The sequence below is a fragment of the Hippocampus guttulatus genome, chromosome 9 (assembly GCF_054856545.1).
Source record: "Hippocampus guttulatus isolate MCC_2025c chromosome 9, RoL_Hgut_1.0, whole genome shotgun sequence".
Taxonomy (NCBI): Eukaryota; Metazoa; Chordata; class Actinopteri; order Syngnathiformes; family Syngnathidae; genus Hippocampus; species Hippocampus guttulatus.
This window is the reverse complement of record NC_141269.1, coordinates 5,876,874-5,903,622: the sequence shown is the minus strand read 5'-3', so window position 1 is coordinate 5,903,622 and position 26,749 is coordinate 5,876,874. Positions and strand designations below refer to the sequence as shown.

Sequence of the window (26,749 nt, the reverse complement as noted above, 5' to 3'; positions counted from 1 at the left end):
AATGTGGTTATATTGACGAAGCAATCCGGCACAATTATGGCCAACTAAATTCCAACAGAGCCAATACAATAACGAGACACTGGGTGCAAGACGCCCACATAATGGTAACTAACTAACTAAATCAAGGAGAACAGAGACCCGATGGGATCAAAGCTCAGGTGGAATATTAGTAAGAAAATAAAACTAAATCTAAAACAACGAAAATAGCTTGGAAAAAGCGTATCCCTGCTAAATTTCAGTCAAAAGTATCTTACCAACCCATCAAAGATTTCTTTACTTTTTTACCAAATGACAGAAAAAGAGCTTTAAAACACAACTGATTTTAATTTTTGACTCATTTAACCTCCCCTCCCCCGAGTACTGGATGAGAAAAAAAATTCTGGAGGCATGCCGGAAAAGGCTAAACGTAATTATCTGCAATGAATGAATGATACCAGTCCTTTGGAGCATGACATCATGAAGCAACTGTATATATATATTGATTATATTTAAGTACATTATTACAGCATGCTTTTAAAAAGTGCAAAATACTGCAGACTGCTATTTGTTGTCAAAAACAAACAAACAAATTGGCGTGCTTTCATGTGACTGGAATGGATGAATGGCATCTCCATTCATTTCAATGGGGAAAGTGGATTTGAAATCCGAGTGATTGGAGTTACGAACGTGGTCGAGGTACAAACAACATAGCACGCCGTTCGTATCATCGAAACGTCGCACGCAGGGAACGACGTAGCAAGCGAGAGTCCAGTCCGAGAGAAAGGAAGAAAGAGCGAGTGAGGTAAGCAAGCAGAAACACTGACAGTCAACAGGGAAGCAGGCGAGCGGCACGACGGCGACACGCCGGAAGAAGCAACAGCGAGCACAAAACACGTCGGAACCGACCCAACGCTGACAGCAGGGGCGGGGAAGACGACGAGGAGGGGTGGAGGAGGAGGAGGAAGAGACACCTGCACCGCGACTCGCTCTCCCCCCACCCCGCCGCCGTCGCTGCGCCCCTCTTCGGACCCCCGCTTTTTCCTCATTCCTCTTGCACGGACCGCCGCCTCCACCACCACCACCACCTCCGCCGCTTCCTCGTTAAGATGGCTGACCCCGGCAGCGACGGAGAGGTGGCGGAGGGCGCGCGCGGTTTCGCTCGCCAGGGCGCCCTCCGCCAGAAGAACGTCCACGAGGTGAAGAACCACAAGTTCATCGCGCGCTTCTTTAAGCAGCCCACCTTCTGCAGCCACTGCACCGACTTCATCTGGTGAGCGATGCATGTGTTGTTTCACAGGTGATTCACTTGATGCTGCCGCAGTGCTTCCCGAATCCGGCAATCGCGACCGTAGCACCGGGGACGTCTTCGTTTGCCAGCCGCGGCTTGGCTGCTTTTTTTTTTTTTTTTTTGCCGCATCGCCACGCAGCCCCATCCGCAGGCACGCGGGGGCCTGCTGCATGCCCATGTGTGTCATTGAATGCGTCATGAGTAATCCACATTAGTGGGTGAATACTGAAAGGCATTCACCCAACGTCCATGACAACCCAAATTGTTATACTCCACAATTCAAAGCACTTTTTAAATACCGGTAGTCTTTCCAGCTTTTTCAAACGATGCAAACCATTGCAATTTGAAAATATTTACAAAATTCAGGCCCCTCCGGATGACTATTTCTCACTTTCTTCTAAATGACCACATTTTTCATCCTTCCACATTTTACACAATTGACAACAGTCCTAAATGAATGCAGACATTTTCAAGACTGACATCATCATTTGACATTTCTCAACTGTCTTAAACAATTCCAACTTGGAAAAAAAAAATCACAAAATCCAAGCAACTATTTTTCATATTCCCACATATTTCAGTATCGTATGATAACATTCACAAATGATATTTCACTTCAAAATGATACAAAATCCAGGACCTTAAGGCAACTATTTTTAGGTTTTACATAATCAGGATTTTGGAGCCGATCAGGGAGTTTAACTAAATAAATGAAATATAACTGATCACTGAGCAGTTCAGAAGATGGACCAATTTGAGTAAAAGTATAATGCCTTGGGGAAAAACAAACAATGAAACCCTAAAAGTTGTCCCAAAAACATTGATAAATATTTAATCAATGGAAAATGGGGAGGGAAAACATGAACCCTCCCACCAAGACACGGGAAGAAGAAGCAAGGCTACATTGCTGAACAGAAAGGGGGGTTTTGAGGCAGTTCGTTATTTACCGATTTCTCCAAAATAAACTGAGAAAGATTAAAAATAAAAGCTGATATTTTCCTGATTTAAATCAATAATATACATAAATTGAGCTTGAAAAAAATGGACTACCGCGGCCGGCCCCTTTAAACATTTCACGTCCGTCTTCCACAATCAAACCATTCTCACTTCAAAATGTTCAATTTATTCAGGACATCCGAGTGTTATTCTTTTATGTTCCCGATTTTTATCATTCACTCCAATTTCTCCAGGAATGACATTTTTCGTATTGATCTTGTGTCCGCAGGGGCTTCGGCAAGCAAGGATTCCAGTGCCAAGGTAAGGAGACGGTTCATTCACAAACACTTGCAAGACGGCTGTCTGTGCCTTCTGGGTTTGTTGTCTTAAGTGGGCCTCAAGGTCTGCTTTGTGTCACCGTGACCTCCCGTCTGGGCTCTCACCGTGCCGGTGTTGGCGGGTGTTTACCTACGGGGATGAATGAGCAGTAGGATGACATCAAAGGCGAGACTAGGAAGTTTCCCCGCCGCCTTCTTGGGTTTTGAGTGCCGGTAGGCTCGGGGTGTGTTGAGTTTCACGACGCCGTTCAATTCGCCCCTGCAAATGTTGCCGCGCTTGCTGTATCACTTCCTCTTCTCCACGCGAACACCCGCATCCACATCAGCATGTCAACACAGTGGCGATTCCTCTCACGAGGCCATTCGAAACCAAACCGTGACAGATTCTGACGTGGTTCCCTCTCCCGTACGCCGGGTGGCTTTCACTGCCGCCGCTCTGCGAGGTGCTTGAGCCTCGACGTACTGTATATTGTACGTGTGCCACCACTTTGTTCTATAATGCGAGGTTATTTCACCTTCCCCGATTTTGCTTTTTTTTTTTTTTTTTAGTCTGTCTGTTTACTTCTATTGTGCAAGGTGGTAGTTAGCTTGACTGACTGCCAAGAGGAGCAGTCGCATTACTAACGGGGTGTGTGTCAAAGGCTGTGTACCACAGATTTTTTTTTTTTTTATTGAAGCGGTTGGATATTTCTAATCCCCGGTAGTTTGGTTTATGTCTATTGTGCGAGATGTAGGTTGTCATGAAACATTGGTGAGGAGCGTTCGTATGACGTGTTGTGGACATTGCCTGTGCGTGAGCAATCCATAGCCGACTTCTATTTTTTGATGCTGTGGATTATTTCTAATGGTTGTTTGTTTTTAATCGTGCGTAGACTGTGGATGTGTCCGTTTGAAGCTGTGGATTATTTGTACTTGTTGTGTTCCTTTCGATTACGCAAGGTGGTGGTTCTCGTGAGTAACTGGGTGGGAGGAGTGGCGGCGTGAATATTATGACATAAATACAGCGACTGATGGCCGTCAACTTTTTTTTTTGTACTTTTACTGTGGAGTTTTCTTCTTGGTTGTGTATTATTTCGAGCAGTGGTGTTTATTTTTGTTGCGCAAGGAAAGAGAAGTTAATGTATGGCACGGCTATGTTGCGCGCCAGTCTGTTGCTGTGCCTTGTCCCATTTCTGTCCCATACCGATCAGCACACGGGCTCAAAACACAAACCCAAATTTCTCATGTGTTGCCGTAACATTGCCACATAATGTGTACAAATTTATTGAAGGGCACAGACAATCAAATCCCTTTTACCAGCAAAGTGATGATTAATAAAATAACCTGCATCGTTTTACCCAGAAAAACCTAGAAATCATTTTCTCCCCCCAAGAAGTTTATTGACAACCTTGGTTGAAGTTTACAGTTAAACTTGTACAAAGAATGAAACTATTCCCTTTTTTTTTTTTTAGGTCCACCAGATAAATGCTAATGCTAATAAATGTGGAGAAACTCAATTGATGTGCGAATGCTAGCACTAGATAGCATCTATGTTGGAGTGGTACAATCCATTAAGTTAACGGATGTTTGACCAAAAGTAATACAACATCCAACGGACAATATGACACGATTCGCATATCTTCCTTCGGTGCATATCATCATATTATTTATGAAATCACCACTGGCCCAGTCAGGCCAGCATCTGTAAGGTATGTGGTGCCTGACACATGCCATACCGGCCCAGGGCCATTGAGCCACCATTAATGTCGGACCGCGGAGGTAAAAGTGAATAGTGGATTTTTCTGTCCTTTCCACTCATCACAATTCAGTCACAAATATCTGAAATGAACATTTCCTGCTCATCAATACATCATTTACGAGAGAAGAAAAACATTGTTGATATGCTTGACAAAATTCATTGTGTGACTGTAAAGTCATTGGTGCAGGTTCACCTCATGTTGTGTGCCATGTGCATGATGGTTGAGTTTCCTGCCCACCAGCAGATCACTAGCAATTAACCCGAGGCAGCTCGTAGGGTTGCTTGTGATGTAAATATTGATCGCCTTCTACGTTGGTCCAATGACCGAGCAGTAGATCAAGCCTCAGTTGTGACAGACAATCGACAGGTTTGTCTGTTGCAAGTGATTGTCAGGGAGTAAAGGTCGTAATTGACAGAATTTACTGTATCTTGAGGTCCGTTTATATACACGTCTTGTCATTGCTTTTGGGCAGCTCATTCTGTCAAATCAAAATTTATTTAAAGCTGCGTTGGCTTTTTTTTTTTTTTAAGCAGTTTCAACCTCACAGACGTAGTTGCATTATAGGTGTGGCTAAAAAGGATAATCGACTAGACTGCAACCGCAATAGTAAATATCGATATCGATGACGTCAATGAATACCTCTCTGACAAGCGGCAATCAAAAACCGAGCGCTGTGGTCTTTGTGAAAGGCTGCGTTTTTGCATCGAGCTCCTGCATTGGTTTCAATTAGAAAGAGCGGGCGTCAAGGAGATTCGAGAAGCGTGTGCAGTGCTATCGTGATGGGAGGAGCGCCAGCGCGGGAAGGAATGTCAGACACGCGGCGTAGACGTGTTCTTACCCGTGTGGATGCCTGTTTGACAAAGGTGTCTCCTGTGCATTCTTCGTGTGTTTCCATACCTGTTCTGCAGGTCAAGATACCTCCCTTTAGTCCGTCCTTCATGTGTTTTGATGAAGTGGTTGTTTGGTAGTAGATTCCCATGTTCACTAAAGGGGGCAGGGGGGGGGGAGAGAAAGGAAGTCACGTTCGCTTAATCTCCTGCGGAAGTGTCTCACCATATGCTTCATTGCGGGCATTGCGCAGAATTTAGTGATGACTTACCACTGATGAGGCTTTTCCATCAAACTTGGCTTGGTTCTGCTCGGCCCGGCGCTGTTTTTATTTTTATTTTTCCCTGTATTTCAAAATTGTAGAGCAGAATACAAACAAACGGGGATAGAGGAGAAGGAAGGTCAAGTATGCAAAAGTTGAGATTCAGGGCAACTGATAGTCTCAGCAAGAGTCCAATGTTCGCTGTGTTTATTGTTGTCATTTCAAGCCGTGTGTCCTCAAATGGTTCGAAAGTCCCTTTCACACATTTTTCTTTTTTTGCATTTATTATTTTATTATCCTGTGCCTTACGCAGATAACTCATAAAAGCGGGCGTGTGTGACGTATGTCGTTCATTTGATGCCACGTGCAGCAACAGATGAGCGCACCGTGTCACTCTTAACAGCGTACCACAGGATTATCGTTCAGGAGAATCCGAGAATCAGGCTTTGGCGGACTTTGATCAGAGGGTGGAAAATGTTCAAATTTGACTTGATTTGGCAGTACAGTGGTACATCTACTTACGAGATTAATTGGTTCTGGAAGAAATTTCTTCAGTAGAAAATGTAAGTCGAGACGTGTTTTCCATGTAAATGCCCTAATTCGTTCCAAAGCCCCAAAATTCAGACAAAAATGTTTCTTAAACCATAAAAATATGTAACATATGTATATATGTAAATACATGTTACAGTTACATTATTGCACAATAAATGAGAGTTGTGCATAATGCAAAAAACAAATAGAGTAAAGAATAAAATTGAGGGTCATTTAACTTTTAACTGCGTCCTCATCATTTTTCTGCCCTGTTTAGCCCATGTTCTCTCCCAGAAGTGGTTTTTGCCTGCCGTTTTGTAAAGGACTGATCCATGGATGTTTGCTTTTGCCGGCTTTTAACAATAATTCAAAAATGTCCAAGGCAAACATCAGCATAGTGAGCGATCGCCCGACTGGTGAAGACTTTTTCTGGGTGACTCACATTTACGTAAAACGATCGGAATGCCTCATAGCCAAGGGGCGAACGACTAGGACGCTGCATCGACACATCCGGTGGAAGTCCCTCTTCGCCAATAGGATACCAGGATGATGCTCGGTAATAGCCAATGGCAGAGCAGCTATAAGTATGTTGCGTTCAGGAAACTCATAGATGCGAGTAGCAGCCCATACTCTATTCTTACCTTTCGTATCTTGAAATTTGTTTCGTAAATAGATGTACCACTGTATGTCTGTAATCTGCTTGAAATGACAATTGCAGGTCCCCTTCAATGTTTGGAAAGAGTTCTGAGAGCTGCGGGGTTGGATGACGCGCCCACCGCATAAAAAGTTTGACGGCTAACGTCGCCGCTGACGAATGCGCAACCTTGAAGCCGAGGCTGCTTGATAGAATTGCCGCTGTCCAAAATGTCATCCTTGAGAACAGTAGACCTCATGAGGCATATTTCTTCCTCCAAGCAGGCCAGAAATGATTTCATTGATATGTTTATCTGCAATAATTCACGTCAGCCGAAATGCTTCTCCTTTATTACCTCCACCAAGGAGAAGTTTTCTTCAGCCAGGATGACGCATTGAATCACTAATCAGTTCCCCGCACCCCTGACGAACGTTGCACATCCCCCATTTGTCAGTAATAAGCTCATCATTTGAAGTCTGGGGTCTCATCCATAATTATTGTTCCTCCCATCAATACGCAAAGTTAACTTGAGAAGACCAAGGCGCTGTTCTCACACTTGGCACTCCACTGGCAGCCACTCATTTGCAACAGATTTGATTTTCTTTTTTTTTGGCGGGGGGGGGGCAGTAATGACAAGATGGGGGTGCAAATCTGGAGTTCTTCATTTCCAAAATGCCAACAATCCCGGAAATTGTCACGACTGTATCAGATTCGACACTTGTTCCGGTGCGTAATTGTTATTGATTGGGGAAAAAAAAGGCAAGGGCTGACTTCATCCTGCTCATTGACTGATTGACAGTGTTTATAATGTTGTTGTTGTAAGTGACTGCTACGACAACAGGGGGCTCAGCCGGTCTAAGTCATCGAGTGTGAGGTGTGCATGGCATCGCAGAGTTTGGCTTTGAAAACAGACTCATTTTGGTGCCGCGTTGGCGAGTCAGCATGCTCGCACACGTCTTTTCATTTTCGTTTCTACTCTGACAGCTCGAAGTCCTTTTGCGTTGTGTTTTTGAAGAGCCAAAACGGCTCGTGAGATTCACTTCACGTTAGCCTGCATTCCGTCGGCTCACTTTAGTGGCTTGTCACCGAGGTCGTAACCTCAGTCGAACGAACTGCGGCTGTACCCTTGACATTTTTGCAGCTTGGTAATGCCCCTGTAGCTATTTGGCCCTGGAACAGTGACAGACTGCGACTGGAAGACACACAACTGGTTACTTAATGTCGTCCTATGCGATACACGGATGTAAGATGGCCAGAAATGGATTATTTGTCGTCGAGCTTGGACTCTCACCCCAAATCCCCTTTCGCTATTTCTGTTGACATTAATGAACAAGTTCTGAATTCATTGGAACGTGGTCCTGATCGTACTTTTTGCGAAAAAACACATCATAGTCCAAGAAATGGCAAATTCCGTTTTAAGCAAAATGTGAAGCGGAGTGCACTTATACTGAGCTTTATTTACATCATGGGTTGTCCAGAGTGCTTTACAAAAGCTTCATAATCACTTATTTGAAAACGTATCTATTGAACCGGCGATGTAACGTTGACGCAGACGTGTCAACGTACAAAAATGTTTTTTTGTTGAGCTTGAACTAGCTTTCGTTAACCACCAAAGTCCCTCGCCGTGCCCTGGTAGAAGCCAGAGTGTTTTTCTTTATTTGTTTGATTGTTTTTGGTCAAGTTTTAAATTCAGCCGCGTCTTAGCTAGCGCTAAGCTAGCTGAGGCGTTCGTCTCTCCGGCGTCCAAGTTTGCAAACTCCCTTCGTTTGTTGCTATGACAGCATGAGAGGCCACGAGCAAAGCAAGCGTAGATGTGTCGATGCACGGCCTAGCGGGGCTTTATTGACTGACTGCTGAACAGTTTTATTGAACGCTCATTAGTTCACTAACTATTCTCACACGCTTCCGGGATCTCGTTTAAAGAAAGCGCCACCTGCATTCACACGACGCATGCGCACTCCCCACAAACCCGTATGATGAATACGGAGTTGCAATTTGCATCTCCGGTGGAGTCACCAACTGTTCGCTCTAAACTTCAGTGTACACTGTGCGTCTTAATCCTGACACCGGTTCAGCCACTGACTTCTGAATCGAGGCGGGTTTCAAGTGTTCTCAGGCATCGTAAGTCACGCCGCGGCGTCTGGGGGAACGAGAACCACCGCAGCTTCCGACCGGGTTCAATTTCCAAAAAATAAATCACCTCAAAGTGTGATGCAGCGAAAGCCGCGGAAGTAGCATCAGGCCATCTCAATGTGCTTTATTCAGTGTAAATCTGGCTCGAGTGTGAGTTCTAAGTGTTTGGGTGGCTTGAGGACTGTGAAGTGTCAGTCCTCCGGCTTCCTCCTGGCAGATGTCTGCAGGAATGTGCCCCCCGCCCCTCAAAAATGCTTTGATTTGCTGCGAACGCTGCCAGTCATTCTGAAAGGGGAGGCGCCGGTAGGCTCGACTGTCAGGCTCGCTTGGTTGCCAGGCAACAGAGCAAAGACCTCCGCGGCGGGTCACTCGGCCTGTCTTTCTGTTGGATGCCTGTATGTGTGTGTGTGACTGTGAGAGTGTGTAACAAGGAAGATTTATGAGCAAAGGGCTCGAGTGCGACTTACAGCTGCGCCGTTTGCTGTTCCGTTTCTGCTTTTCTGAAACGCTGCAAACACACGCGTATGAATCGTCCGCCACCTCGGACAGCCTCAAAAACCAGCTGTGCTCCCATCTCTTCCTGTCCACACACATACGCACATTGTTTGTCTCTCTGTAACGTCCAACTCCTCCACTCCATTCTCTCACCCTCCTGTCGCGCTTCCCCTTTTCATTCAGTCGCTGCATGTTTGCTTTGTGCAGCGCTGCAGATGGACACAACTCCATCTTCACGCTGTTTAACAAACACTCTAGCCTGTAGTGGTTACGGTTTAGAAGTTTGCTTTTTTTTTTCCAGGGGAAAACAGGTCTCCTGAAAGCAAATATGCAGAGCTTTTATAGAGAGAGGGGAGCCTTGAATTAGCTCGCTTGGAAGGACAGATGCGGGGTTTCGTATGCCGACCATAAAATAATAATAATAGAAATAATAATGGTGGTGGTGCTGAGAGAAATGCTCTCAACAAAAATGAACTTTTTGGCAGATCACCTTGTAAAGCGCCTGTTCATGACAGAGGAATAATGCTGAAATACACTTAGGTTTATAATCAGCCGGACTTTTTTTGTACATATAATCATAATGTTTGTGACATTCAAACAACCTCCCCAAAAATTACGATATTTTTTTCCGACTGATTTTTTTTTTTTTTTTTACACATTACAACATAAAGCAAAGACGTTCAGCTGATTCCTTCCGAAAATTGGCAGATTTTTCTTTGTAGTAAAGTTTAACAAATACCAATACAAGATGACAAAGAACTGTAAAACAGTCAATGTTCCGCCTCTAATTCATCTTATATATATATATGCAGTATAAGCATTAAAAGACCAAAAAGGGTTATTTTACTTTAATTGTCCGATTGATGAGTGATCGGAATTTTATCCTATCAATTAAGGCAAGCAGCCTTGGCCTAAAAATCTCTATGTAGGTTGAGGCTGATTTAGGTTCAATAGAAATTGTGCAGTAGAGTTTCATAATATGGCCTTTACACACCACAGAAATGGAGATGATGTTTTCCGAAAAAAATGGCATTTAAGTGTGAGTTTGCTTTTTCTTTTTGTGTGTGTGTGTGTGTGGGGGGGGGGGGGGGGTTGAAAAGCTCGCTGCGTTCACATTTGGCTTCAGTAGGTGAAAATCCGAATTTGTTGGCTTGTGACCAGGCCACAGACTTGGCCTTTGTGTTGTGTGTGTACATTTTAATTTGCATAGTGCTTCCTATTTATAGCGGCACGAAATGGTTATTATGCAATTGACTTGATGGCGAGTTGCCGGAACAAACGGTATTTAATGTTCTCTGCTTATTAATCACTTGGAATAGACTCCAAGGTAGCAACCCTGATGTGGAGAAGTCGGTTCTCTGGCGATGCAATTATACAAATGAAGTCTCACGCAGGAAATAGCACCGCGATGGTCCTAAGTCCCTTTGGAAACTGCTGCCAGTTTCCCTCATGAAAAGGTAACGACTGTGTGAATAATTAAGATTAAACCCAAGGATAATGTCACGCGCCGCCTGACGTCTTTGTGGCGGTCGCAACATTTTCTTACTGCTTATTTTGGTCAGTGTTGCTTGAAAAGTCAACCTGATACGAATATGTATCATCACAGCAGATGATTGCTTTCGATAAGGACTCTTCCAAACAGCAGTGAGGTGTTGGGTTTGAGTTCGGCATTTGAAATGAACAATTTATGATTGAAATGAGGGTTTTAAGATAAGATAAGATAAGATATCCTTTATTTGTCCCGCAATGGGGAAATTACAATCAGAATTCAGAAAGGAAAAACGCTGGGTAGGGAGAGGGGAATTTTTTTTTTTATTGATTTATTGATTTATTTAACGCTTTGGCACACCTCCGATTTGAAAAGGAGGCCGATTTAGCTTTTAAGGTTGCGATAATAAACTGAATATATCTTTCACCAGTTTCTAGAGGCCCATTTTGAAGGCTGGCAAACATTTTGCTTGTCGGAAGTGACAAAAAATAAAAATAAAAGGGAAAAAAATGATTTCAAAAATGCTCTCAGCAGTTGATATATGACCAGAAAGAATTTGGTGTCCTGAACTGCTCCCTTTGAAATGCATTAAACTGTAACTATTCATTTTTATAAAGAAAAATGAACATGTCATCATCCATACTATGTCCCGAGACCCGATATCAATGTTAGATGGGCATAGTTCACAAAATTCTTCGTAAATAGCAAATAAAATGATACTCGGTCTGATAGTTGGGTTACCGGCAATGACCCAACGGCGGTGAGCTGCTTCCTTCTACTTTGCCACATCAACACCCTCAACTTCTCCAAACGACAAAGATATTTTGCAAGCTTTCATACCCGCCATTCCAAATCATCAGTGTTTCAAGTTGTGCAGTTCATCCGCTGTGTGCCTGTGTGCGTTCCATGTTTGCGGTCATCTCAGAACTGAGAGACCCCCCCACCCCCTCCTCCAAAAACCACCCACCCACCTCACTCAAATCAAATCAACAAGTGGCGGGCTTGTTTGACGAGGGTGAGCCTCCGTGTTTGGCTGGCGTGATTTCGACTTGTCGCTCCGTGCTGCGATTGAATAAAAGAGTAACTAAATATAGCACTCGGTAGGGACAGCAAGCCGGAACCGCCGCCGAAAAACCAGCGGTCTATTGTGAAATGACTAATGGCGCATAATTGGCATATTGATTCGTCTTCTATTTTCACTTGATATTAGATTGCGAGTAACATTTTCTTTTCTTTTGGGGGAATTTCTCTCCTCTCTATTTTGCAGTGTGCTGTTTTGTGGTCCACAAGCGCTGTCATGAATTTGTCACCTTTTCCTGTCCGGGCGCCGACAAGGGACCCGCCTCTGACGTAAGTCAATCAAATGCGCACTACAGCCACATGTACCTGGCATGTGGGTAAGGAGAGTCACAGGAAAAACGGTCAATACGAGACTACAAAACAATCGCAATGAGCTGCCGGCAGCACACAACTCATGCCCAGAAGCGGATATTCGAGACACCGATGTCGCTCAATAGGCCACGCCCCTCAAAGGTGCACATCCGACACAAAAAATACTGCAGTAGCAATAGTAATTATTTACTTTGTAATCCCAGTTCATTTCTTTACATTCTCTGTTATGTTTCAGTGTGTTCTTGTTTGAGTTGTCCCGATCTGATCACATGATTGAAAAATGATCACGTGATTTTCAGCTCTTATTGACCTAAAAATATTAATGAATGAGTTCTTTTCAACAGAGCGGTCTTCATGCAGAAGTCTGTGCATGTTCTCTGGAGCTTTTGTCCGAAATAGTCGCAAGCTTTTGTACTCATCTGCAAACTCGTTCAGCAAAAAGGGACACAGTGTGAGGGGTAGAAACATTTTGCATATACGGCTGACGGTCGGGACAAGCTAAAAGATACTACAAGTTTAACTAAGTCTAAAAAGACGTACAGATCACAGCGGGGAGCAATATGGCCCGAGAGCTCAATGAGCGACGTCATCAGAGTTCAAAGAGCGGCCCCTTCGCAAATCTGACACATTTCAACGACTTGCTGCGCACCCCCCCCCCTCCCCAAATAGAAATTTAATGAGTGTGAATTATTTTGTGACAGGGATGAGCAATTCGGAAAATGGATGGATGGATAGCTTTGCCCTAATGGCTGCATTTGATAAGGCAATTAAGCAATAGTGGTGTTCACAGATGAGTGGAGTCGACCACTCATCCTCCGACTACGCAGCTGCATTGAGTCATACATTTAACTTGGACGCGCTTTTAAATAACATTGCATTGCCAAGGTGTCGGATCGGACTCTGTATTCGCCAATACTCAAAAAATCAAGAGAATAGCCCGAATCAATTGCAAGTTTTCTTTAGGCAAGGCAAGGCAGCTTTACTTATAGCGCATTTCAGACATGAGGTCGATTTTGGAAAAATGATTTTTTGAAATGATCTAAATGTTAAATTGCTCCATGTACAGCAATTTGTATGCAGCGATGGATGTTTGAAAGTGCTCTATAAATACAGTTGAGTTGAGTTAACCTAGATTTAAAAGCGTTCACACGTTGGTCGGATTTCACCTCTGTTGGCAGCGTTATTCCATTTGCGTACAGCACAACAGCTAAATGCTGATGCACCAGGTTTGCCTTTTTTATTAAAAACGCACAACAACAAAAAAAAAACTGTTATCTTGGGTGAGAGAGTGCTGAAATGGGGAAATAATTACTTGATGTTGGCAACTCCCACTGTGAGACGTTTCTGATAATTGGTGTGTTTGCACACCGCCCAAGGGGGATTTTGGCCCACACTTCCTGACAGCAGAAACTCTAAATTCTTCAAGTTGTGCTTTTCTTGAGCATACACATTTAACAGCGGCTCAATTATCTCCCCCATTGTACTTCAGTCACTCGGTATGTTTACCCAACCCAGGTAAGTTAAGCAAAAAAAAATAAAAATTTGGCCAAACTACAGCTGTTATACTCGTAAGAAAACCAGTTTTCAGCTTGTTTAGCAGGGGACCTTTTCCTCTTGACCTATGATGTCACATCAAATCAAGGTAGCGGTGGGTCGCTCGTAGCAAACTGGTACAATGCCACGCAGTCGCTTCTTTTTGTTGTTCTTCTCTCTTTTCATGGTTTTCATCTCAAGGGGATGGAAACATATCTAGCTCGTCAGATTTAGAAATGTAAGGGAAGTCATTTGGCTCAATAATCCATAACTCGCATTTGCGCCAGATAAACAAGTGATGCAAAAGAAGGCGCTCAAGTTCATGCCAAGCGCCCAATGCATCACTGCCCCCGCCCCCCGCCCTGCCCTCTTCGTACGCGTCATGATTCAAATTCATTATCAAGTGTTACAACCTCAGGTTGCATTCAAATGAAACGTTCATATGAATGTGCTGAGTGAGATGGAGTTCAAGATTATGAACACAATTAGCCATATCAGCACTGGCCCTTGGTTTGCACTCACACACAAACTTGATGGATGCCCGTTTCCTGTCAATTTTAAATCGCATTCAGACACGCTGTAAAAAAAAAAAAAAGGGGGGGGGGTGTACTGCCTGGCCGCTTCAAGTTAATGGGCCAATGGTTCCAAATGCGCAGGTAACAGAGTCATGCATCCGTCACTTCAAGAGCCTCGTGCAGCCGTGACGTTTAATTCCAAACTGCTTCTGTTATGTGTCTCAGCAGGATCCTCGTAGTAAACACAAATTTAAGGTGCACACGTACTCCAGTCCGACCTTCTGTGACCACTGTGGCTCACTCCTCTACGGCCTGATACACCAGGGCATGAAATGTGACCGTACGTATGCCTGCTCTGATATATTCTGTGTGTGTGTGTGTGTGTGTGTTTGGCGAGCGAGGCCTCAAAGCTTCAGTTTTTCTCATTTCACAGGTTTGTGAAACCTCAATTTCAATTAATTTACCCCCCACAGGCTACCTAAAAGCCCCTGCATTGACGGAGCATTACTCTTCTCAAGAGCTGCTAATACGTATCTTGTTTGGAGTTTTTTATTTTAGGTTTTTCCCCTCCAAATGTCCTCCCCGCTCCCTTGATTAATTCAGCGAAATCAATTCTGCAAATTCAGTTTGATGTGTTTTGAGGAAAATGAACAAAGTCAACGTGTGTAAAATGACACTTGAGGGACAAATCTGCTGGGAACTTTTACGTCAGAGTACTCTGACATCTAGTGGACACCTTGAAACATTACAGCTGACTAAAAACTATGGAATTCCATTTAGTCCCAAATTACACGTCAGATGTATTTACCTCCTCATTTGGCAGATTTTTTTTGGGGGGGGGTCATTATGTAAACAGAGGCAGCTCAATAAAAAATATTGCGGAAAACCATTTAAGTATTTCAATTAAACAACTTCAATTGTTTTTTTTTTTAATTCCAAAACTCCAATTTCACCTTTTCCCAAAATGACATGATTTAAAAAATATATATATATATTTTTTAAACATTAAAGAGTGTGTGTGTGTTTTGCCTTGAAGACTGCATGATGAACATCCACAAGCGCTGCGTGGCCAATGTCCCGAGCCTGTGCGGGACGGATCACACCGAGAGGAGAGGGCGCATCCAGATCTCGGCTCGGATCACCGAGGACACGCTGACCGTCACCAGTAAGTGCTGCTCTACGGTGGACAGAAACACTTACAATACGGAGATAGATAGACAGGCGGACAGAAATACCTTCCTCCACTTAAAAAAAGAGAGAGAGAGACTTGATTTCGCGGAGATCAAAACTGGAAAGACCATTAGCTGATCAATAATGCAACGATTGGCCTACATGGCCTGTTGGACATTTGTCCACGCACCAGCTTTGTCTCGCTCAGACAGCTGTGCATTGATTATGGAGCACAAGCTAAACTGTTGTTAAGTGTTGTCCAAAGCAGCCAGGGAAATTTAGGGGCAGACCGGAGCAGAGGCGCTGTGCTTTATTTCTTTAATTTTTTTTATAAATAATAATTTAAAAAATGAACTACACGCCGTGTTTACTAAATCTCTATTAGTACACTGCAATTTTGTCCAATTATGTGTAAAGCCACATCCCGTTCTTGTTTTCCCGCAGTCAAAGAGGCCAAGAACTTGGTCCCCATGGATCCCAACGGCCTGTCAGACCCTTACGTGAAGCTCAAACTTATCCCCGACCCCAAGAGTGAGAGCAAGCAGAAGACCAAGACCATGAAATGCTGCCTCAACCCGACCTGGAACGAGACCTTCACTTTGTGAGACATCTTCATCTCCAGACTGTACAACCAAAGAATCGCATTTTTATTTAGTTACGCTTTTTTTCCCCCACCAAGTTTGAAAAGTATCAGAATTCGTTCCTCACCATGGCTTCTATATCTTCTCCTCCCTCAGCAACCTGAAAGAAAGCGACAAGGACCGCCGTCTGTCCGTAGAGATCTGGGATTGGGACCTGACCAGCAGGAACGACTTCATGGGTTCGCTGTCCTTCGGAATCTCGGAGCTGCAGAAACAAGGGATCGACGGATGGTAAGATGGGAAAGTGCGCCAGCTTGCTATAATTTTGTTGCTTACGGCGGCTGTATTGACGAGTATCCGACCTCGACCCAAGGTTTAAGCTTCTGTCCCAGGAGGAAGGAGAATATTTTAATGTTCCCGTCCAGCCTGACGGTGAAGATGGCAATGAGGAGCTTCGACAAAAGTTTGAAGTGAGTTGATCACGTGAAGACATTGCATCCTTGAATCTAAAATGCTTTTTTCAGGTCTAAATTGGAATTGGGGAATTTTATATTTCTGGCTGACTTTGCAGTTCCTGTTTCGGAGTAGATTGGTCCCCAAAAGCTCTTCCATTAAATCTCCTCCATTTTCTTCCTTTGCAGAGGGCAAAAGTGGGTCCGGGGAAGCCGTCAGACTCCTCTTCGTCGTTGTCCATCAGCAAGTATGACAGCAACGGCAACCAGGACCGTATCAAGCTCTCGGACTTCAACTTCATAATGGTTCTAGGAAAGGGCAGCTTTGGCAAGGTACACTCTGTACTTCCTAGAAGGAGAACCGGAAAGCTGAAGGCGAAACTAACCTTTGAACACATATTTTCTGATCCTCTGGCTTGCAATAGGTGATGCTGGCTGAAAGGAAAGGTACTGAGGAGTTGTATGCTGTCAAAATCCTGAAGAAAGACGTGGTGATCCAGGATGACGACGTGGAGTGCACCATGGTTGAGAAGCGGGTCCTCGCTCTTTCTGGAAAGCCACCATTTCTCACACAACTGCATTCCTGCTTCCAGACGATGGTAGGACAGAGCGTCAGGAATAAGGTCACCGTTTTTGGAGGTCGGTTGCTGATCACCTTTTTTTTTTTTTAAATCTTTCAGGACCGACTGTATTTTGTAATGGAGTACATTAATGGAGGGGACCTCATGTACCAGATCCAACAGGTCGGGAAGTTTAAGGAGCCTCATGCAGTGTGAGTAACTTAGCCCTTGGATGTTCCCATAGCACAGAATGGAAAAATCGCTGTCAACAAACCTTTATGAACTGTACACCTCATGTTGAAATGGAACATTTTGAGATTCTTTAACAACTGCAAGTCCCATAAACATTTTGTACTTTTTTTTCACAATTTAAAATATCATCACTGCTTTTGCCAAATACTCCAAGGAAGAATTATGGGGAGCAAGCAATACAGAAAGATAATAAAAGCATTTTTAGTCATAAGAGGGAACACTTTTTTTTTAAACTACACTGTGTGTATGTGGCAATTGGAAACCTAACCACACGCAAAAACCCTCAGCCGCCACCAAGTCCTGAACTGACCAGTATGACAAGGTGAAAACATGACTCCATCCTCCTCATGTGACGTACACACTGCGGCGACATATCAATACAAAAGCATTGGGGAACAAACTGTCTCCATTTTCCAGATTCTATGCAGCGGAGATCGCCACAGGCCTCTTCTTCCTCCACTCCAAAGGGATCGTCTACCGGTGAGTTGTTTTTGTCAACCGAGAACGGCGCATACGTTCACAGTCCTCCTCGAACCGTAGTATGTACTTATCACCTACAAGTGTGTCCGTAGGGATCTGAAGCTGGACAACGTGATGCTCGACTCCGAAGGCCACATCAAGATCGCCGATTTCGGCATGTGCAAAGAGAACATGTCTGACGGCGTGACCACCAAGACGTTTTGCGGAACACCAGACTACATTGCCCCTGAGGTCTGTTTACGTAACCCGTTTTTTTTTCCTCCCCACAGTAAACGAGACTTACCTCTTTGTTTGTGTATTCCAGATCATAGCCTACCAGCCTTATGGGAAGTCTGTGGACTGGTGGGCCTTTGGAGTGCTGCTGTATGAAATGCTAGCGGGGCAGGTCGTTATTTTCTCTGCTGTAATTTGTTTTGACAAAGAACACACTGTGGTGACGAGGATACTCCCGTGTGTTGATGCTTCGATGTTCAGCCGCCGTTTGACGGGGAAGACGAAGACGAGTTGTTCCAGTCCATCATGGAGCATCACGTCTCATACCCGAAATCAATGTCCAAAGAAGCTGTCGCCATCTGCAAGGGGGTGAGACCACTTTTGCACAAATAGGCTTCAATGTGTCACATAATTTTTTTTTTTTTTAAATCAAATTTGAATGTACAGAAATACTGTTAGCTAAAGGATGCATCGTCAATGAAGTTGCTGTACACTTAATCCATCCATGCATTTTCCCATGGACAGTTTTGAGTCTTCAGTGAACCTGACACGCCTGTTTTTAGAAGACCAGAGCCAACATTTGAACCCCAAAACCTCCACTGCGAAGCAGATGTGCTCGCCACTTGTCCGCAATGATGCCAAGTTAACAGACTATAACAGCACTCTTGCAAATACGCCCCCTAATGGCTGAAAACACAAAAGCACTGACTTTCTTTTTTTTTTTACCTTTCCATTTAAAAGCAAAGTCAAGACAAAAAAGTCACTAAAATAATTAAAAGAATGTACAGCGCAAAAAAACCAAGATTTTGGACAAATTGATTTCACCATCGCTATTAACGTCAACATTGCGTTGCCTAAGGCCCGATTCTCATTGAGCCGTGAGTGTTTTCGAACGTAGCGAATGGCGGTTTTTCGTCAGGGTTCTGAAAAGGTTGCAAACAGTTTGTCTCACACTTACATATAAGTTTGATAAGTGTGTGTGTGATTGTCTAGCTGATGACCAAGCACCCGGGCAAGCGTCTGGGCTGCGGTCCCGAGGGCGAGAGGGACATCAAGGAGCACGCCTTCTTCCGTTACATCGACTGGGAAAAACTGGAGAACAAAGAGGTCCAGCCGCCTTTCAAGCCGAAATCTGTGAGTATGTGCCGCAGATACGACACAAGTACACACGCGACGGCTCGTTGACTGTCGTGGAAGTGATTGACACATAACGCACACAATTGGGTAATAACGCTAGGTAAGTCGGTTCATTCCCTGCACCCAACCATCACCCGGAACATCACTCACACGTTGTCATTGTGGTGGCTAATATATTTTGACCAATGGGACTCCACTGTGCACAGGCTGTGCGATTTCATTGGTTGATGCCATGTTTGCGTTTTGTTTTTTTGTTTTTTGCAAGGGGTCACATCCAGGGTTATAATAGTTTTGGATTTTCCATTATAGTTATTTTTATTTCATTGTGACTTTTTGAAATTTAGTCCAGTGTCAGTCAGTTTTCAGAGCAAGTTAGTTTTTCATTTGAAAATGCTGAGTTTGTTTAGTTTGTGTTTTAGTATTTGTTTTACAGTGTTCCCTTGCTATGACGCGGCTCACCCTGCCCTGCCTCCCCTGTAAAATACAGTACTGTAACATTGCAAAACACTGTACAATAATTTTTAAAAAAACGTTTTTTAAATATATTTACCGGTACTTTAAAGTACCGGTAAATAAAAAACATACTGTAAATAACATCATATCTAATAACAAAAATCAACCCCTACTATGCAGATTTGACTTTGAAACGAGGGAACACTGAATTTTATTACTTTTTTTAATATGTATGATATTAATTGACAAAGATAAAAACAAAATTTTTGCTATCATTTTTAGTTTAATTTGGTTTTATAAATGTAAGATCTAGTTTCAGTTAGCTTAGATTTTGTTTCAAAAACAAATTCATGTTTATTTTAACCACTTTTTTTTTCCAAATTGAGTTTATTTTCATCAGTTTTCGTTAACTATAATAACCTTGGTGGCATCCCTCATCACGCTCACTCCCATCCCTCCATTTTCTCTCTCTTTCTCTTCTCTCCCCTCTTCCACGGCAGTGCGGGCGTGACGCCGAGAACTTTGACCGCTTTTTCACACGCCACCCCGCAGAGCTGACCCCCCCTGATAAGGAGCTTATAGCCAACTTGGACCAGGAAGAATTCCACGGCTTCACATTTGTTAACCCGGAGTATCATTTCGCTACTCACTGACCATGCTGCGCACACGCACGCACACACACGCACACACACACACACACATTACATGCATCAGTGCAATAGTGAGACAGAAATCACCATCGTTTGCATATCCAGGCTGCGTTACGAAAGGGGACATTTTGGGGGAAATGAAGGGAAATTGACAAACTGCTTTAAAGAAGGAAGAAAAAAAAAGTATCACGATTCCTTTTTACATGATAGAAATTAGCGCAAGTATATGCAAATGTTGAGAAGTCTCAGATTCATAATAGCAGTTCAACTGGCTCCAGTTCTGTCAACAGTGCAGTTATTCACTGAAAGCCACCACGTGATTAATGAAATGAGCCTCTCGGTTTACCTTGCGTATTCATGCCCTGTCAGTGCAACTGATGAGCATATTTATTTCCTGTGTATGGAGAAAAACCCATCAGTCACCCTCCAAGGATCGTTCGAATGATGACGAGTGACCCCCACCCCGCCTCCATACTCGGGATGGGTTTCATAAGCAATGAATTGGTCATGAAGAATGATATCGAATATCAATTGTTGACTTCTTAAAACCACTGAGGCAAAATCTTCGGTCTCAAGAAGGACATTGATGTCAGCGTTGTTATTCTGCTCAATACAAAAATGGCATTCAGAAAGCCCCTAATCTATTTTTTTTCTTACAAATTAGCTGTTAATTTTCCCGATAGTCGATTTTAGGCATAGACACCAAAATATTAGGTATGACAGGTCAGGGAGGTGTAAATCGAACAATTTATTGTCATAGTTTGCACCGCATCGGGTTGCGTTATCGTCTTAGTGCAGTCAAGACCAAATGTTGGTTACGGCTCTTGTATTGAATCTGTGAGGCTGCCAAAGTGCCGACTGAAAATCACCGGAGTGCAGTCAAGACCAGTGCGTGCCAATTTAGTTACCGTCGTCCTTTTTTTTTTTTTTGGGGGGGGGGGGGGGGATGCGCGTTAGAACAAACGACACAATAACCTCCTAAAAGTCTTCGGCGTGACAATAACGTGCGTTGAACATTGTGTCAAATCCACCTGGTCACGCGACTGCGTTTGCCAGGGAAGACACTTGGGCACTTAATGCAATGACGGTGACAATTTATGGACTACATAGAAAAAAAAAATGTCATGAATATATCAATTGTAATTGTTGTGAGTGAAAGAAAGAAGCGTCTATGGATTGTATTATTGTTCTGTATGACTGGAAAGTAATAATATACTTACTGGTGTCGACCAGGACACTTGTGCTGCGTCTGTCTTCTTACTGCCGTGACACACATCCAACAACTAGAAAATGGAAAAAAATTGGAATTCATGAATTGAGAGATCAATTTTAAATACGGGGACTACTTCATCCAGCGGACGTAAACTGAAATTGTACTTTACGGTAATGCTTGGTAATCCGTGCTAACGTCACACTCACTGTTCAACAACACTCGGCCTCGTAAATATTGTATAACCAAGTGGTGAGTATGAGAACCAGTTTTCCTTCCTCAGTTAAGCCGGCCGCCAAGAATTGAGACAAAAGGAGGTAGGCAACATCAACATTATTCTTTTCATGTGCTCCGCTCACAACTTCACCTCCTGTCCTGTTGTGGAATCTGTTTTATGGATCCTCGTCTGTACCGGAATGTTTTTCTCTGCCGCACAGGTGTTTTGTCTCGGGTCTGTACTGTTCAGTCAGCAGGTCTTTTCAGTCTTTTTTTTTTATTCCGGGTTTGTTTGCACTGTGTATGGGCGCTTCTGTTTCTGTCACATTGTGACCCCAATCCTCCACAAGCACTCCTGAAATAGAATAGACTTGCTCTTCACAAGTACAGAGATGCCCTAGTAGCCACCTCAAAAATCAGACACAATCTGTTCTGGGGGATTCTTAATTTGTTTTGTGAAATCACCTTTCTCAATCAAAATGAATGGGTGAGGTTTTTAATCCCTGCCCGAAAAAAACTTTTGTCTTTCAACATCAAAAATGTTCTTTACAATTTTTTTAATCTGCACATGCTAGTCTAAACTCAGTGTTTAGATTAATATTGGGCATCTTTTTATCCATCTCTGGGGGCGGCCATTTTGCCACTTGCTGTTCACTGAAAATGACATCACAGTGCCAAAGGGCTCAGCAAGTGAATGTCACATGACCAATCCCCTCTGACCCCCCACCCAAAAAAACAGGTGAGCCTTTAAACCCGTGTTTTAGTGAGCTGTGAATTCTTGCAAACTGAGCCAATTTTGGGTTTGTGTAAGGCCCTGTGATGTCATTTTCCGTGGACAGCAAGTGGCAGTACAAGGCAAAATGGCCGCCCCCGAGATAGATAAAACCATGTGGATTTTTCAATATTATTCATATTCCACAAACGTAATATTAATCGGAATACCTTGTTTAGACTGGTGGGGATGTATAGAAATTATTGTAAAAAAATATATATATATACTGTATATATATATACACGTTTGACTTCATTTCCATACATCCATTTTCTGAACCACTTTACCACCTTTAAAAAGAAAAATGCCACTTCAGATTATTGCACTTTATGAAAAAAAATCTAGTAATTACATAATTTAAAAGAATGTATTGAATTAAAGATATTGTGCTGCTCCCGCTGATGTGTGCGCCGTGACACCTGGGGGCAATATAATACAGACATAGAAGGTGCCGAGGTTGCCCATTCTCAATTAATGGGCAATTCATCGACCGTAATCCATAGAACTTTAAATGTTGTTGAACTATTGTAGGACTTGAAGAATAAAAGGTGACGTTTACTGCGTCCCACCCCTGCAGACCATGAATCAAAAATGTCTTTGTGCTTATAAAGTGGACTTTCCCTTTCTCCCTCATCGCTGTGCTTAAATGGAACTTCTGTTTCCTGTTGTGACTCATTGTGCTTTTTTAAAAACTCTGCTCGAAATCCTTAATTTTTAACTTTTGTTAATTATTTCTTTGTGTGTCAGAAATCCCGCCGCGACGTGGGCAACTTCGACAAGGAATTCACCAAGATGGCGGTGGAGCTGACGCCGACGGACAAACTCTTCATCATGAACCTGGACCAGAACGAATTTCAAGGCTTCTCCTACACCAACCCCGAGTTTGTTATACAAGTGTGAAAGGGGGGATTTAAAAACCACACCAAAACCTGAACAGACCTGCAGTGTCTTTCCGTCATCTTGTCACGTCTCAATCGTCTCGTAAACCGGACTCCACCCCCCACAAACGCAGGGCGTAAGGCTGCTCAAGTGAGGGCTGCCTACAGAAGGACAAATCTTTTAGAACGCTGTAGAAAAACAAACACGTGCCACTTAATTAGAGCGCAGACCTCCGCCAAGACACAACGGTTCACTAAAGTGCATAAAAAATTGTCAGGTTGCCTCGTGTTCCTTTTATGGGTTTCATTTGTCCCAACGTTTTGAGTTAAATGAATAATAAAGTGAATTAACAACCCACAAGGCAACTTTTTTTGTTGTTGTTTCATACCAAGCTTTTTAAATAAGTTGTTTCGGTTTTTCATTCAACTTTTTGGATTAGTCATTTAACTCATGTAAATGTCAGCTCAAATGAATAAGTCACAAAAGCCACGCTTTTTGGGCTTGAATGAATAACTCAAAACCTTGGTTCATATTGGCACAAGTGGCAGTTGGTCCCTTTTTGACGAGTAATTGAACTATTTTTAGACTGTGGGATTGTGTCATTCTCATGAATCAAAATCGGAAATTTTTGCCTCCATCCCACGAACCAAATTCTCCCGAAAGGTATCGCATCCTTTTCCTGCCCACCAGATTTTGTGGAAATCGCTCATGTAACTTTTGTACAATTGTGAAAACCAACAAGTGGGCAAAAATAAATAAATACAAATCAAAACCTTTCACTTTTGTGCTTGGCGGAGGTACCAAAAAAAAAAAAAAAAAAACTTTTCAGGAGTTCAGTGTTAGCTTGTTAACAAGGAGGGCAGCGATGAACAATATCGCAGCGTATGTACATGTATTGATCTGCCGGCACCAGGCACGTTTGTTATTTCCTTCTCGTCATAGTGGGGTCATGAACATTCCATGATCAATAATGTCATGTATGTTATTTGCTCTCACAAAAACACACACTCAGATGCAAACATGGATGTGTCTGTGCAGCACGTAGTCGCGGGGTGGGACGGGAACGGGGTGGTCCGGATTTTCATCCTGAACCAAATAGCATGTATTGTCTTCCAAATGGGCTCTTTTTCGCGGTGGCATCAGACAGCCTGCGCTCTTACTCGATGAGCTTTACTTTTATTGAAATCGCTTTAGATTGGCTACACCCTCCTGCGTGTCATTTCAAAGAGACCCCCCCCCCCCCCATTGGAAATAAGGGAAAGACGAGCACAACAGTAATTCAAATGCTGTCAGTTTTATCGAATGTGCAAGCAGTTCATTCTTTAAAGCGGTGGTTGTCAAACTTTTACCACCTAAAAAAAGAATTTACTGAGCTCCGCGAGTACCACTATCATGACGTAATTAAAGTACAGTAGCGTAGTTGGCCCAAATGTTCATTAAGAAAATGGTGTTATTGGATATTGATATATGTTTAATATTGGTAAAAAGTCAGAATAACACTGCTTATTAATGTGATAATTGATTCATTGTCAATTTGCCAATGGCTTGTTAACCACATTGAACTACTAAAGCAATTTCCTCATCACCCGCAATTGTGGTTAGTGGTCAAAAGTATTGGAACACCGCCTGATGTCACTTCCGGTGAACTCTCCACGCTCTGAAACAACCCTTGTTGAGGCTGCTCCTTCTGGAATAAATGTCTCCCCCACACAAAAGCAAAAGCAAAAAATAAAAAATAATTCGGACAGAATTTGCTCACCCGAGCTCCTGTGACAGCAAATTTTATCAAGGGTAATTTGGCTCTTCCCTAGGTATATTCGGGTATTTTCCCCGCGCGGCGGCTGTGAGCAGAGGCGATGGCTTGATTTAATGTGAAAAAGGCTCACAAATGCAAAAGTGACTCTTCCCAGAAAAGGGTTCTTGAAGTCACACCACCTTCCATCTCTCGTCTCCTCTCTGGCGAGTATATGCGCTCACCTATAGTGCTAAAACTGTCTTTGTGGTGCAGCTCCTCCCATGCATGCCAAATTGTATTTTTTACTTCATTGATCCGTTTTTAAAAAAAAACTTTTTGGACACAACTGACCAGTCAGTAACGAAGAGCTCATGGGATTCATTGTGTGCAATGAACATCTAGAAGTAGTTGTACTTGTTATTATTCTGTATGTGTTTCGGTGCATGTGTAAATAAGAATGGACTCCAGTGAGAAGTTGTTCTCACAAACACCTCCTCGACCGTTTTGACTGGTTTCATAACAGCACCGAGCACTACCTGCTTTTTATTTTATTTTATTTTTATTAGAGCTCCAAGTGCTGCTTTTGAATTTCTGAGTGAAGTTCAAATAGAATTTTGGGCTAAGGCCCGATTCCGATTTTTGGCATTGTAAATTTCCGATAACTGATTAAACGGCTGATTAAATTATTTTAACTAGAAGAACAAAAAGGAAAATTGGTTAGTAAAAAATAAATAAATAAATGAAAAAAATCAACCGATTTTCAATTTTGGGAGGCGGGAATGTTGGAATGCCATTATCTTTGTTTTATGTTGTCTTGTGTTAAAGCCTTAATCTTTTATTTATTTTTTTAAAGGGAAGAACAATTGGCTAAAATCTGCCGATTATAAAAGAGCTATCATCGGCCGACTAAATCGGACGGGCCTTATCCCCCCCCCCCCCCCCATCAAAAAATTTGGTGTAGAAGAAGAAAACATCTAAAAATATATATATAATGATAGAAGTCTTAAGAAATTCAAACTTGGCACAGATGTACTTCCATACGATATAAGTCCATAAGAGGCCTTCTGGGAATTGTCTTTCGGAGCTTCGTTTGAAGGAATCAACTGAATTCTCACTCACTTTTGTAAATGCATCTATCCTTGTTGAAAATGAATTTTACTTCCAGGGCTTGACGTCTGACAAACTTTAACCAATTCACCCAAAACGTGCCCCGATCGGAAGCGGGTATTGTAGACAGATGTGCGATGCGAAAATGGAGGCTTACTATTGAAAGTAGGGGGAGAACGGCCACAAAGTTTGATTGTCATTTAGCCGATTTGGAGCTATGAGAGGTCCGTTCATCATCTCGGCTTGCAGCTCTCATTGATTATTTAAGTCGTTTTTGAGCCCCCACTTTCCCATCAGTGACCGTTTTGAGCAGAGGAAGAAGAAAAAAAAAATGCGGGGAACATTGATGTCTACTATGCAAAAGGCAAGAGGAAGAGTTGGATGACTTTTATATCAACTGACCTGTGTAACAATTGCTACTCTCATGTTGCATGCGCCATCGTTACCTGCGCGCTAGGCATCGACATTAAAAGTATGACGAGTTTTCTGCCTCTGATTCTTGTGTCTGAGCCATCCATCCATCCGGCCTTTTTCTATACTGCTTGTCCTCAACGAGACCGGAATAGTGACAGAAACACACACACACACACACACACACAAATAGGGCAGGGGGTGCATGCAACAATGAGTATCGAGCAGCATCGCCATCACAGCAGACCATGTGCACATAGTGAGAGGTTGCCGTACTTACTTTCCGTCTCATCTGCTGAAAGAATTCCATCGGGTGTACCGGTATGTTTTTTTGGGGGGTGGGGGTGACATTTCCAAGGACCGCCGAAGATTGCAATGC

General features: G+C 43.1%; 1 protein-coding gene across 5 annotated transcripts; it reads left to right on the top strand.

Annotated features, from left to right (window-relative positions):
- Nucleotides 1-580: 580 nt before the first annotated feature.
- Nucleotides 581-26,455, top strand: LOC147200043 (protein kinase C beta type). Of its 5 annotated transcripts, none has more exons than XM_086120510.1 (18): nucleotides 581-1,249; nucleotides 2,493-2,524; nucleotides 11,920-12,002; nucleotides 14,318-14,432; nucleotides 15,129-15,257; nucleotides 15,707-15,863; nucleotides 16,000-16,134; nucleotides 16,217-16,313; nucleotides 16,485-16,628; nucleotides 16,721-16,894; nucleotides 16,976-17,067; nucleotides 17,525-17,587; nucleotides 17,680-17,818; nucleotides 17,892-17,972; nucleotides 18,062-18,169; nucleotides 18,794-18,934; nucleotides 22,986-25,728; nucleotides 25,912-26,455. In XM_086120510.1, the coding sequence occupies exons 1-17, from the start codon at nucleotides 1,086-1,088 to the stop codon at nucleotides 23,136-23,138; spliced, it is 2,007 nt and encodes a 668-aa protein (XP_085976636.1). In that variant the 5' UTR covers nucleotides 581-1,085; the 3' UTR covers nucleotides 23,139-25,728; nucleotides 25,912-26,455. The 5 variants fall into 5 exon arrangements, with proteins under 5 accessions (XP_085976636.1, XP_085976637.1, XP_085976639.1 ...); XM_086120513.1 differs by having other exon boundaries at nucleotides 584-1,249; nucleotides 14,321-14,432; XM_086120511.1 differs by having other exon boundaries at nucleotides 22,986-26,455.
- The last annotated feature ends 294 nt before the right edge of the window (nucleotides 26,456-26,749 follow it).